This window comes from Aplidium turbinatum, chromosome 18 (assembly GCF_918807975.1).
Source record: "Aplidium turbinatum chromosome 18, kaAplTurb1.1, whole genome shotgun sequence".
Classification (NCBI taxonomy): Eukaryota; Metazoa; Chordata; class Ascidiacea; order Aplousobranchia; family Polyclinidae; genus Aplidium; species Aplidium turbinatum.
This window is the reverse complement of record NC_137489.1, coordinates 19,992,581-20,006,650: the sequence shown is the minus strand read 5'-3', so window position 1 is coordinate 20,006,650 and position 14,070 is coordinate 19,992,581. Positions and strand designations below refer to the sequence as shown.

At 38.1% G+C, this 14,070-nt stretch overlaps 2 protein-coding genes across 2 annotated transcripts; both read right to left on the bottom strand.

Moving 5' to 3' along the window:
- Positions 1 to 2,283: 2,283 nt before the first annotated feature.
- On the bottom strand, positions 2,284 to 3,100 carry LOC145787406 (uncharacterized). The gene is made up of 2 exons (XM_082599146.1): positions 3,014 to 3,100; positions 2,284 to 2,564 (listed from the first exon to the last, which is right to left on the bottom strand). The coding sequence occupies exons 1-2, from the start codon at positions 3,085 to 3,087 to the stop codon at positions 2,333 to 2,335; spliced, it is 306 nt and encodes a 101-aa protein (XP_082455272.1). The 5' UTR covers positions 3,088 to 3,100; the 3' UTR covers positions 2,284 to 2,332.
- Positions 3,101 to 6,933: 3,833 nt separating this feature from the next.
- LOC145787271 (uncharacterized) lies at positions 6,934 to 8,397 on the bottom strand. The gene is made up of 3 exons (XM_082598982.1): positions 8,311 to 8,397; positions 7,673 to 7,861; positions 6,934 to 7,090 (listed from the first exon to the last, which is right to left on the bottom strand). The coding sequence occupies exons 1-3, from the start codon at positions 8,382 to 8,384 to the stop codon at positions 6,934 to 6,936; spliced, it is 420 nt and encodes a 139-aa protein (XP_082455108.1). The 5' UTR covers positions 8,385 to 8,397.
- Between the last annotated feature and the right edge of the window lie 5,673 nt (positions 8,398 to 14,070).

Here is a 14,070-nt window from a genome sequence, read left to right as displayed (position 1 = left end):
GTTTGTGGGAAATGCAGTAAAGGAAGGAATGAAGTGGAAGGCCATGATGATGAGTTCTGCCATGGCATCGAAACAGTGACAGACTTCTGTTATCTGGGTGATCGGATAGATGGAAGTGGTGGATGTGAAGCAGCGGTGACAACAAGGGCAAGATTGGGCTGGGCAAAGTTCAGGGAATGTGGGGAAATGTTGTATGGCAGAAAATTTTCACTAAGGATGAAAGGAAAAGTATATCGGAGCTGTGTGCGGCCTGCAATGCTATATGGTAGCGAGACATGGATATTGAGAGAGAGTGAACTGGCAATCCTGAGAAGAACGGAAAGGTCAATGGTGAGAGCAATGTGTGGGGTGAAAACGAGAAGGGAAAAAGGACTGAAGAATTGTTGGATATGCTAGAGATGAGAGAGACCATAGACCAAATGGCAAGGGCAAATGGAGTAAGATGGTATGGACATGTGATAAGGAGGGAGGAAGGAAGTTTTCTTAGAAAGGCACTAGATCTAAAGGTGGATGGGAAGAGGAAACGCGGTCGTCCAAGAAGAACGTGGAAAAAACAAGTGAATGATGAATTTAAAAAAGTCGGACTGAAGGAGGAAGATGCAAGGGACAGGGTGAAATGGAGAAAAGGGATTAAAACAATTGCTGCGCGGAAACAATCGGCCACCCCCACTAGTGGGGAACAAACCGACGATGGATTATGATGATGATGATGATCTATTTATTATACTTGCGAAAAGGAAAAATTTTCAGAAAAGTAGCTTTAAATTTTCGTCCAATTTAATGGACCTTACCTTTAACATTGGCTATTTATGCATTTCATATGTTCAAATGCCTTCTTTCCAAAGGAGTGTTAGATAAACGACAAAGCAAACCTTGGATGTAGTATCCGGCTTTGATCGAGCGGAAGACCTGCTTGCAGCAGTCAACAGTGAAATCGTCACGCTGTCACTAACCTTTCTGGAAAAGATCACTTCCGCGTGCAGTTTTACTTTCAGTATAGCAGTCGATATTGAGGGGCACCGGAACGATTTTTGAATGGGAAGGCACCGGGGTAGGATTATGAAAAAGGGCACGTTTTTAAGTTTTAAGATAAGATGTAGCGATGATGCTGAGAAGTTCGTTAATCGTTTTCCCCCTATTAGCCATGTAAATCGAAATGTGAGACAAATGAAGATAAATGAATGAAATATATTGAAATAGCTTGAACAAGAAAAAACGCAAGATAAATCTCACGTTCATAGCGTCACAATCTGCTGCAAAGTATAAAAAGTGTTCACGGGATAATCTGTATAGTAGGGTGTCCCACTTTTAGGCGACTTTTCAGGAAAATTAGGTTCGGGTCAAATTCTAACTGGATTTTCGTCACTGATTTCAAAAATGACGTTATTTTTTCATTATGACGTCATATTGATGTGCCAGCTAGCGGATTTTTGCTATTTTGGCCTTATCACGAATATGGTAAGAGCTAGAGAGTTGGAACTTGTGCCAAAATGACCGGAAGGGACAACTTCCTATTTGTTGTCAATACAATATGAAACGCTAAATCCAGTCAGAATTTGACCCGAACCTAATTTTCTTGAAAAGTCGCCTAAAAGTGGGACACCCTACTGTATAGGCTACTGTATATGGAAAAATATCAAACCAATCCAAAGTGGGCCTGCATTTTACGCGCGTCGGTTGCTCGAATGAACTCATTTGCAACAGCTTCTAAGTCAATGGTGTACATCACCTGTTTGTGAATAGTCGCAAACATTCGGTTGTAACCCTGCAGAACCCAGACCAAGATAAACAAGCTGAAAAAAATTTATTTTCAGTTATTTAGCTGATTACATCTTGTACATCAAACAATTAGTGCAAAAAAACACATTTAATTATTTTTAGGGGGATTTTTACCTTGTGACATATATGTCACAACGGGTATTTACAGTACATTTTGACTTTGTGACCCCAGCTAACAAATCAGCCATTTTTACGTTGATTCAACGTCTGCAGACATGGAACCAATGCAAAAATGACAGATTTTGTTGTCTGGGAGATTTACGTAATATTGGGCAATAAAATATAATTTAGCAAAAAAAGAAAAACGAATATACAATTTTACACACATCTCAATTTTGAACAGTGAAACTGATCGAACAATCTTGTAAATTTAGCAATTTCAGACATGAAAATCAACAAAACAATTTCTTCTACAAAACACAATCTTACATTACATTTAGAGCATAAAGTGTTTGTATTGTTTTTTTTTCACATATTCTACACTGTCCTCTCTTATCAACTTTTGTGGGCCAGTGTAAAATGTTCTTTTTTTTTGACATTTGTGCATGGAAAGTTAGAAGTTATAAATTGCTGAAAATATACAAATGGAGATAAACAGTTCATCATCAGGAGTTTGGATTGTAGGGCCAGTAGAAGTAGTATTGGGTGGAACGAAATCTTTTTTTCTCCACTGATAGGATGCACTTGATTTGTAGGATGAGCTCCTGGCTGTTTGTGGAATCAAGTGGGACAGAGGTTGATCATCAATCATCATCACTAGTGTCACTTTGATCTTTACCAACAGTCTGCAATAGTTTCAAAGATAACTTGTTTTTCAATAAGATACCTGTAATATCTATCATTTTTACATTGATTGAACGTCTGCAAACATTGAATCTATGTAAAAATGATGGATTTTACTGTCTGAGCATGTACACAAAGCAATGAAACACAGGCCCACATACACAAGCGACAACACATTGCATGGATTCTATCAATAACGCTGCTATTTGATTATGTGAGGTGTTTGAGTATTTTTCACAGCAAACGTTTACTAATTGTAAAACATAAAATTTGTATTTTAGCACTAGCCCGGTTGATCAAAAAAGTTTGCAAGTTTTGTAGTAATTTGGCATTAGTGATGCATGGCCCGATGGTTGCCGACCCCTAATCTAAGTCCAACTCCAGGTGTCCAATAATCTTGAAGTTTAAAAATAAGTACATTAACTTTTAAAGTGACTAAGTTACTCAATACCTGAGAATCTTGACAACCGTCGTCATCGGAGTCACTATCTTCTGCAAATTCTTCAACCTCACTGTCATCTCCATTTATCATTTCCAATAATATAATACTCCATGCTCACATGATTCCGAGAAGACATAATGTTGGCTATTGGAAATTGCAAATGCTGTTAGGGTGTTCCTGTAAGAAAAAAATGTTTCTTTTCAACTCATTTGGCCAATTATTTTTCAATGTATAGCCTAAATAAACAACTCAAAGCTAGCCCTACAATCCATTTTTTGAACAAGAACCTATTTTGACTACTTATGTTCTAATTTACAGCATGTAGGCCTATGTGATTTAACAAAAAAAGCTTTCTTATAGTCCACTTGTTAGCAACTTTTCGTCATCGTTTTCATACCGCAAAGTTTTCAACGTCATGTTTAAAAATAAAAGTAGAGCTATCTTTGCTCTTGACGAAAACAGTAGGATGGCTTATGAAAGCAGTTTGTTGAACATATCAAAATTGTACTTTGACGTGTTTGATGACGTATTGCACAGCTCAGCGTGAAACTTCCTGACTGCCGACTGACACTGCGAGCCGACGATGACATTTACAATGCACTTGTACTCTGTAATTGCATGTGGTCAATTTGGAACGAGAAGTCCTAGCACTGTTTGTACTCAACAAAAGAAGGATCGGGATGAAGTTCTTGAAGCAGGCACTTAATTCGAAACGAAACAATCAGTCCACTGAACAGTGAACACGCCTGCGCTCAAATTGTTCGAAGAACAGGCTCGAAACCTAATTTAAGGACAAAGTGCTTCTGTTTTTGCGAGATAAATTGTCGTACATTCCTTATCCAAGTTACAAAAAAGTGAACTTGCTTTTTTTTAGAAACGAAATTCTTCACAAACAAACTTGGCCTACTCCAAAACGCCACCAACAATGAAATTATGTTAATCGAAACTTCCTAGTACTGTTTGTACTCAACAGACCTATGTTTATATTCGGCACGCTGTCCAGCACACGCAATTTCCTAAATGTCCTCAAGTAATCGGTTCAGGCAAGTCACTCAATACAAACCGTGCACAAATATATTATCTATAATTATAGATATAATTATATATCTATAATTAAAAACAATGAAAACTATTAATACTACAAAAAGTGCTCAATGCTAAGCAAAAAAGCAAAGCAGAACGAATTAAATCAAATATAGTTATTACTATCTGAATCCTTAACAGCCTGTTTCACCTTTAACGAATCATCAGAAGGGTCTTATTCAAATAGAATCTATAATTCTATGTAACTATAGGCCTAATTATATATCTATAATAAATATATAATATATAAGTATCCTGCTTCATTCTTAAAAAAATGCTTGTTTAGATGCAACCTCATTTCTAATAATCAGCTTGGCTGTTTTTTTTTAAATACAATGAGTCTAACAAACGAATCCACTTGTTCACAGTAGCCATGGTCTGTCACACAAGAATATACTGCTGGTGCGTCCTGAGCTTTTTGTCAAAACTTTGTCTCGAGGCTCATGTGACCTGAAGTAACCTAACACCAACCAATCACCAATGATCCAGACACCAAGTGATCATCGTGGCGTCAGCGATTAGCAACGGGAAATCTAAGAAAAGAAACAGAGATTTGCTGATTTTAGCATTGATTAAGGGTTGAAGTTTTGTTGCCGGGCAGTGGCGCCGGCAGGGGAGCAAGAGGGGCGGCTGCCCCCCAATGTTTTGGGTATCATCTTTTTAATTTTTTTTATATTATTACATATTATTATTATTTTTTTAATATTTGGATCCCAACCTGAAGTCAACTCAAGTTGCAAGAGGGGGCTGGGGGGAGTAAAAGAGGGGGGCTGGGGGAGTAAAAGAGGGGGGCTGGGGGAGTAAGCTTTCTCTTTTATTTTAAATTTGTTCTTGCTCTTGTTATTATTATGATTTTGTGATTCTAGTCATGTACTTTGCCTGCTGCCTGTTACATAACAACTGTTACCGGCAGTCCTGCCAGTCCAGCAGATTGGTTCTTGCTAAGTTATTTCATTTTTAGTTGTATAATATTTCATCATATTTTTATCTGATGGTGGAAAAATCCGAGTCCCGAAACAATGCTAGCATTTTAACGTAACAGCAGCGAGTACAACAAGAGCACGATTTTTCCGTGTTATTTTAGGATTTCGTAGCCAGCAAGGTTGTTGAATCGAGTGAAAATATATAGCCTAGATATTATTTCTTCAAAATTATTTCTTGTATTTTTATTAGTATTCGCACGTTATCTATTTATTATACTTGTTTTGTTTTGTTTGTGGGAAATGCAGTAAAGGAAGGAATGAAGTGGAAGGCCATGATGATGAGTTCTGCCATGGCATCGAAACAGTGACAGACTTCTGTTATCTGGGTGATCGGATAGATGGAAGTGGTGGATGTGAAGCAGCGGTGACAACAAGGGCAAGATTGGGCTGGGCAAAGTTCAGGGAATGTGGGGAAATGTTGTATGGCAGAAAATTTTCACTAAGGATGAAAGGAAAAGTATATCGGAGCTGTGTGCGGCCTGCAATGCTATATGGTAGCGAGACATGGATATTGAGAGAGTGAACTGGCAATCCTGAGAAGAACGGAAAGGTCAATGGTGAGAGCAATGTGTGGGGTGAAAACGAGAAGGGAAAAAGGACTGAAGAATTGTTGGATATGCTAGAGATGAGAGAGACCATAGACCAAATGGCAAGGGCAAATGGAGTAAGATGGTATGGACATGTGATAAGGAGGGAGGAAGGAAGTTTTCTTAGAAAGGCACTAGATCTAAAGGTGGATGGGAAGAGGAAACGCGGTCGTCCAAGAAGAACGTGGAAAAAACAAGTGAATGATGAATTTAAAAAAGTCGGACTGAAGGAGGAAGATGCAAGGGACAGGGTGAAATGGAGAAAAGGGATTAAAACAATTGCTGCGCGGAAACAATCGGCCACCCCCACTAGTGGGGAACAAACCGACGATGGATTATGATGATGATGATGATCTATTTATTATACTTGCGAAAAGGAAAAATTTTCAGAAAAGTAGCTTTAAATTTTCGTCCAATTTAATGGACCTTACCTTTAACATTGGCTATTTATGCATTTCATATGTTCAAATGCCTTCTTTCCAAAGGAGTGTTAGATAAACGACAAAGCAAACCTTGGATGTAGTATCCGGCTTTGATCGAGCGGAAGACCTGCTTGCAGCAGTCAACAGTGAAATCGTCACGCTGTCACTAACCTTTCTGGAAAAGATCACTTCCGCGTGCAGTTTTACTTTCAGTATAGCAGTCGATATTGAGGGGCACCGGAACGATTTTTGAATGGGAAGGCACCGGGATAGGATTATGAAAAAGGGCACGTTTTTAAGTTTTAAGATAAGATGTAGCGATGATGCTGAGAAGTTCGTTAATCGTTTTCCCCCTATTAGCCATGTAAATCGAAATGTGAGACAAATGAAGATAAATGAATGAAATATATTGAAATAGCTTGAACAAGAAAAAACGCAAGATAAATCTCACGTTCATAGCGTCACAATCTGCTGCAAAGTATAAAAAGTGTTCACGGGATAATCTGTATAGTAGGGTGTCCCACTTTTAGGCGACTTTTCAGGAAAATTAGGTTCGGGTCAAATTCTAACTGGATTTTCGTCACTGATTTCAAAAATGACGTTATTTTTTCATTATGACGTCATATTGATGTGCCAGCTAGCGGATTTTTGCTATTTTGGCCTTATCACGAATATGGTAAGAGCTAGAGAGTTGGAACTTGTGCCAAAATGACCGGAAGGGACAACTTCCTATTTGTTGTCAATACAATATGAAACGCTAAATCCAGTCAGAATTTGACCCGAACCTAATTTTCTTGAAAAGTCGCCTAAAAGTGGGACACCCTACTGTATAGGCTACTGTATATGGAAAAATATCAAACCAATCCAAAGTGGGCCTGCATTTTACGCGCGTCGGTTGCTCGAATGAACTCATTTGCAACAGCTTCTAAGTCAATGGTGTACATCACCTGTTTGTGAATAGTCGCAAACATTCGGTTGTAACCCTGCAGAACCCAGACCAAGATAAACAAGCTGAAAAAAATTTATTTTCAGTTATTTAGCTGATTACATCTTGTACATCAAACAATTAGTGCAAAAAAACACATTTAATTATTTTTAGGGGGATTTTTACCTTGTGACATATATGTCACAACGGGTATTTACAGTACATTTTGACTTTGTGACCCCAGCTAACAAATCAGCCATTTTTACGTTGATTCAACGTCTGCAGACATGGAACCAATGCAAAAATGACAGATTTTGTTGTCTGGGAGATTTACGTAATATTGGGCAATAAAATATAATTTAGCAAAAAAAGAAAAACGAATATACAATTTTACACACATCTCAATTTTGAACAGTGAAACTGATCGAACAATCTTGTAAATTTAGCAATTTCAGACATGAAAATCAACAAAACAATTTCTTCTACAAAACACAATCTTACATTACATTTAGAGCATAAAGTGTTTGTATTGTTTTTTTTTCACATATTCTACACTGTCCTCTCTTATCAACTTTTGTGGGCCAGTGTAAAATGTTCTTTTTTTTTGACATTTGTGCATGGAAAGTTAGAAGTTATAAATTGCTGACATTATACAAATGGAGATAAACAGTTCATCATCAGGAGTTTGGATTGTAGGGCCAGTAGAAGTAGTATTGGGTGGAACGAAATCTTTTTTTCTCCACTGATAGGATGCACTTGATTTGTAGGATGAGCTCCTGGCTGTTTGTGGAATCAAGTGGGACAGAGGTTGATCATCAATCATCATCACTAGTGTCACTTTGATCTTTACCAACAGTCTGCAATAGTTTCAAAGATAACTTGTTTTTCAATAAGATACCTGTAATATCTATCATTTTTACATTGATTGAACGTCTGCAAACATTGAATCTATGTAAAAATGATGGATTTTACTGTCTGAGCATGTACACAAAGCAATGAAACACAGGCCCACATACACAAGCGACAACACATTGCATGGATTCTATCAATAACGCTGCTATTTGATTATGTGAGGTGTTTGAGTATTTTTCACAGCAAACGTTTACTAATTGTAAAACATAAAATTTGTATTTTAGCACTAGCCCGGTTGATCAAAAAAGTTTGCAAGTTTTGTAGTAATTTGGCATTAGTGATGCATGGCCCGATGGTTGCCGACCCCTAATCTAAGTCCAACTCCAGGTGTCCAATAATCTTGAAGTTTAAAAATAAGTACATTAACTTTTAAAGTGACTAAGTTACTCAATACCTGAGAATCTTGACAACCGTCGTCATCGGAGTCACTATCTTCTGCAAATTCTTCAACCTCACTGTCATCTCCATTTATCATTTCCAATAATATAATACTCCATGCTCACATGATTCCGAGAAGACATAATGTTGGCTATTGGAAATTGCAAATGCTGTTAGGGTGTTCCTGTAAGAAAAAAATGTTTCTTTTCAACTCATTTGGCCAATTATTTTTCAATGTATAGCCTAAATAAACAACTCAAAGCTAGCCCTACAATCCATTTTTTGAACAAGAACCTATTTTGACTACTTATGTTCTAATTTACAGCATGTAGGCCTATGTGATTTAACAAAAAAAGCTTTCTTATAGTCCACTTGTTAGCAATGTCATCATGCATAAATACCATATCTCATTTTCAGTACAAAATATACTATAAATACTAACTAAAATACTGTGTCTAAATTATCACATGCTTGTCTAGCCTACTAACGTTGTAATGCAAGAAAGCCAGAGTGACACCGGTGTAACAGTAAAACATTTGTTGATGAAAAAATGCTAAGAAAACACATATTTCAACAAAAATTAGATCAAACAAAACACTAATAGTTGTAGAACAGTAATATCAAACTAAAAACTGATAAACTTACTTTTAGAACATTTAGATGGATGGCTAACTTTCGCTACCCCAGAGCTGCAACTGACATCATTTCTTTATATTCACCATGTCTTTTCATATTTCAGGTTCTTGATATCATGCAGCAAACGATAATATCACGATTTAATCAGCCCAGTTCATTTGTGCTACACGGACTACGATATTTAGCTTCAGGACCAAGACGATTGCGGACGAAAGATGCCATAGCCAACATTATGAAGGCAGCCGAGTGGTAACGTGACGACTTCAACCTGTAGTGTACAGTGTACGATCTCAAATTGCAACTGCTGCTGCTGCTGCTGCAAAACGCTTTAGTTTTAAAAAGAAATTACTATTGACATTGTTAGTTGTTACATAGTTGTCAGTCAGCTTGTGCTTGGAAAGAAGTTCTTTCCCATCGCCAGTATATGCAGCCAGTGGCGGCTCGTAAAAGGGAGCTGTGGAGCTGCAGCTCCCTCTGCGATCTGACATCTAAATAGAACTTGTTGAAAATACCCTTACAAAAATTTTCCTCAACGTCCTCGTGATGATTCAACTTACCTTCGCTGTTCTTGCATATTCACTCTTTAGCATTCTTTTTAAAAATTTGAATGGAAACTCTGCAGTGGAGCTGAGCAACCAAGAAGCTCCACGAAGGGTGTTCTTTCTATTATGACGATTTGGGAAAACCCCAATGACGTGAACACAAACGCAGGCAAAAGCGGTAACTCTTGATAGCCTCTGGGAGCTGTGCTCCCCAGGGTTGTCAGATTGGAATAATTGATTCCAGATCTGGAATCAAAACAAACTGTCTAGTAGAGAAAAAAAATGTCTGGAATCTGGAATAATTTTTAGAAGCAAATTGGGATTGTTTAGACAAGTCTAGATTGTTTCGGTAATTGTCTTTTTGTCATTGCATTTAGTAGCTGCAACGCGTGCGCGTAACTTTCTGCCCTAGTTCCGTCTCTTTGATTGAAACTTTGTTGCTGAATTGCACGCTCTCTGGCACGAAAGCCTGTCTGTGAGAAGTGTGACGCAACCTAGTTAGCTGACAGGACTTTCCGCACACTTAACACTGGGTTGTATTTCCACGTATGTTAAGTTTACTTTTAATCTGTTATGTTTTTAGGTTGTTACAGAATGCAGTACCATAGTTATTGTTAAGTACCGCTACGATATTTATTGATTTTCGTATTTTGTTGCATCAAAGCAGTTAGATAAGAAGTTCAAAAATCCAAGCGTATGTGAAGTTTATTGTAGGAAGAATATGGCTCTACGCAGTGGCGTATCCTGGTGGGTTGAGCAAGGGATTGAAGGGAAGCAATAAAACTCGTGGAGGGTAAGAACGTTCCGAAGGCACGCGTATTCTAGGGGGTCCGAGGGCATGCCCCCTGGAAAAATTTTGCAAAATTACACTCAAATAATGGATTATATGTAGTGCTTTTTGGAAACACTTTTAGGGTAGGCTAATATTTGTATGTACGTACGGTATGAAATTTTTTAGCAGATATACAGCGATTAACTTATTAAAGGTAGCTCTTACACAAACGGGCAAAAACTGGGCAAGGCTTCTCAGCAGGAGGCAACCCTACGTACATTTTTCAAGAATTCTAATGATATAAAGAAAAAAACAGTTGCTCTTTCGCTTGCTGTGTTCATTTGTCAGCATACATCGTTTACACTGCCAATCATTTGACAAACTTTTTCAACAAGCACGCAGGCACAGACATAAAATTGGGGTGAACAAAGGCTACAAAACTTGATAAAAAATGTGCTGGCATCATCTTATCTTATAGGGATATTTTCATTTCAACATGAAGATTCTCACCACTACTTATTGTAAGTAATGTCATATTTACAATATACACTGCGTATTTAATGGTATTTTGTTTTAGACTTGAAATGAAATGTCTAGAATAAATTTAGAATAATTTAGAATCAAACTGGCATGCAATCTGGAAGGGAAGGCTACAACTAATCTGACAACCCTGGTGCTCCCAACAGTTTGACTGTGTTCCAATGTTGCTCAGGTCAGCACGTACACTGCTGGTTTCGTTAGACAGCTTACCGGTCATTGACGATAGACTATGAAATGCAGAAAAGTTTTATTATTTGACATAACTTAGCCTACATAACTTAGCCTTTGACATAATAAGCTGTTCATTGGCTAGATTTGCCTTATAGCATTTCAGGACTTTGTTATACCAGCCTACAGTGAGTAATTTTTAGCATACATGGTTGCAAGAGCAATAGGCAGGTAGGGCACTTAAGACTAACCTGTGGGATGTTGAACCAGTCTGAAGTAGGCTACTATAGCCTGAGTACCGTATTGATATATTCATAGTTTCTACTGTCTTATCCCTTTTGAATTGTTAATTGTGTAGCCTACTGTAGACAGGTAGAACAAATAAGTACCGGCAACTCATATTGTATTAACTAAGCTGCTAAATTGGCTACACTGCCTGACTATCTTTCATTTTACCTACACATAGCTTATGTAAGATTATTGTTTCAAATTGTGCTATCTTCATTATACTGAATGTTAAAGCTTTTTTGATCTGATCATAGACAACTCTGTTCAATATTTGCAAAGTACAACTTTCAATAGGTTATCATTACAAGAAAAGACCAATATTAAACTTGAAGGTAGGCCAACGCCTTCCCTTGAAATTTCACAAAAAGCACCATCCAGCAGTAGTAGGCTAAAGGTTATACCCGGCATTTTAATCAACATTTATGCAAAACTAACTTGTGGCTATGTGGCTGCAGTGCAAAAAATGCATTATTTTGCTTTCCATGCTTACTGTTTGGTGGTGATACATCATGGACAAAGTCTAGAATTAAAGATTTAAATCATATCAATTGAAACATTGCAAGACATGATAAATCACAATTTCATTTGAACAAAATGGTAAATTTACCTCTTTTAGGAACAGCTAATATTGCTTCCCAACTTGATTCTGGATACAGACATAGGCGTCGATTTTTTCTTAGAAGAGAGGAATTCTGGGTGGGCAAGAGTTTTCAAACAGATTTCATTGAATGTGTGTTTGCAAATTCGAAATGGTTCAGTCTTCGAAATGACCATATTTTTACTTCGGCAAAAACGTTGCCCAGGGCAAACGGCAAAATTTGAAACTGCCTCGGCAATTACTGTAAATATTTATTAGGAAAATATTGTACTAAAACATGTAAAACGAGAAGCGAAAAATATACTAGAGTAGTCTATTACGAACGCATTGTTTGATTTATTGTGGTGTAATAATACCAAAAGTAGTGATAAAGCGAGCAGCGCGATACGCACGCTGTTACGGTAATTCACGTTAAAAAACTCACCGGGAGGGGAAAGTAAGTTAATTTTGGGTTGATTCAACGTTCGAGTCAGCACAAATCGATTTAATTTTTCCGGCGGGTTATATTGCGTAACAACAATGCCCAATAAGAAATTTACGTTTGTTTTACATTAATTTCGACATCTAGCGATGTTGAATTATCATAAAATAACGTGAATTACTCAACCAGGTACAGGTAACATATTAATAGCTCCCTGCGAGAAGATCGCCTCGATTTACGTAAGCTTATAAGCCAACATAATTTCGGCACAATTGGGACACTGCGAGCAACACAAAGTCTGTTTGATGAACTAGTCAGAATCGGTATCATCAGATGCTGTATCAGCTGGACGAGATAACGGAAAGCGAGGCGCAACAAGGAGTAGATGCTTACAATAATTTGACGTCTACTGGAGTTAAATCAATGCAAATAGCAGGCCTTGAAACAACTTTTTTTTCCGGCGGCCAAACGTGTCCGACTGAAGCAAGCTGTTCGGCGGCCAATCACAAGCACATGGCGGCCATCGGAACTTCGACACACATTTTTACTTCGGCAGAAGCGAAAAATATACTAGAGTAGTCTATCACGACCGCACTGTTTGATTTGTTGTGATGTAATAATGCCAAAAGTAGCGATAAAGCGAGCTACAAGATACGCACGTGGCACGCTGTTGCAGGAATTCACGTTAAATAACTCACGGGGAAAAGTGAGTTAATTTTGGGTTGATTCAACGTTCGAGTCAGCACAAATCGATTTAATTTTTCCGCTCGGTTATATTGCGTAACAACAATGCCCAATAAGAAAGTTACGTTTGTTTTACATTAATTCGACATCTAGCAACGTTGAATTATCATAAAATAACGTCAATTGCTCAACCAGAAACAGGTAACAAATTAATAGCTCCCTGCGAGAAGATTGCCTCGATTTACTGTACGTATACACTAACATAATTTCGGCACAATTGGGATACTGCGAACAACACAAAGTCTGTTTAATAAAGAACTAGCTGTCAGAATCGGAATCATCAGATTGATTGATTGATTGATTGAATCTTTATCCTCGGACTGGGAAAGCTTCTTGCAGAGCTTAATCCTGGCAGTTTCGCATACTTGTAGAGGCTTTGAATCACTGACGCAGGCCCGGTCACCGAGATTGACAGAGTGAAGTTTCCGAGTGTTGAAGTCTTGTTGCCGGGGAACTATTCCATCCATTAGATGCCGCTGAATGGAGAGCAGTCCTTAACGTGCGTTGCTCAAGCGCACACCCCGAGAGTCGAACCAGCGCCGCTTGATCTTGAAGCTTCTTCGTTCCAGAAGTGACGCGCTAACCAATTGAGCTATCGGGGCACGAGGTTGTCGCGTCATCACTGGAATCAGACACATCAAGAGGCTCATAGCTTGGCTGTAAATCTATACCGTCTTTGCCGTTCGCAATGAAGCGTCCACGTTTTGCGGCTTTCGGGCTTTGATACCACTCCACAGGCCTCTTTTTTTTTCATAAAGATCCATCAGGGTGTTGATTAGGGAATAAATCTATGCTGTGCCATAACGACTGGGAGGAATGTTTAACCCTAACATTACAAGCGCTCGTGTGGCCTCGGCATTTTCATTGCCGACGCTAATTTTGAAAACTGAATTTATCGCATCAATAAAGTGTATTGTGGTGTCACTTACATCCTGCTTATGTCAGACATCAGCTGCTTGGTCAATCAATAATGTTAACAATTCAAGCATAGACAGGGTGTATTGTGATTTATCGAGTGCTTTAACTCTTTTCTAGTCCTTTGTGATTATAAGTGGCAAAGTACTACT

What these genes read in the sequence shown, in the direction of transcription:
- LOC145787406 (XM_082599146.1), bottom strand. Translation starts at nt 3,087, where the DNA reads ATGGAGATGACAGTGAGGTTGAAGAATTTGCAGAAGATAGTGACTCCG. An exon ending in ACGGTTGTCAAGATTCTCAG is followed by an intron (nt 2,565 to 3,013) that starts GTATTGAGTAAC and finishes AAACTATTGCAG; the next exon opens with ACTGTTGGTAAAGATCAAAG.
- LOC145787271 (XM_082598982.1), bottom strand. Translation starts at nt 8,384, where the DNA reads ATGGAGATGACAGTGAGGTTGAAGAATTTGCAGAAGATAGTGACTCCG. An exon ending in ACGGTTGTCAAGATTCTCAG is followed by an intron (nt 7,862 to 8,310) that starts GTATTGAGTAAC and finishes AAACTATTGCAG; the next exon opens with ACTGTTGGTAAAGATCAAAG. An exon ending in CAAACTCCTGATGATGAACT is followed by an intron (nt 7,091 to 7,672) that starts GTTTATCTCCAT and finishes AATTTTTTTCAG; the next exon opens with CTTGTTTATCTTGGTCTGGG.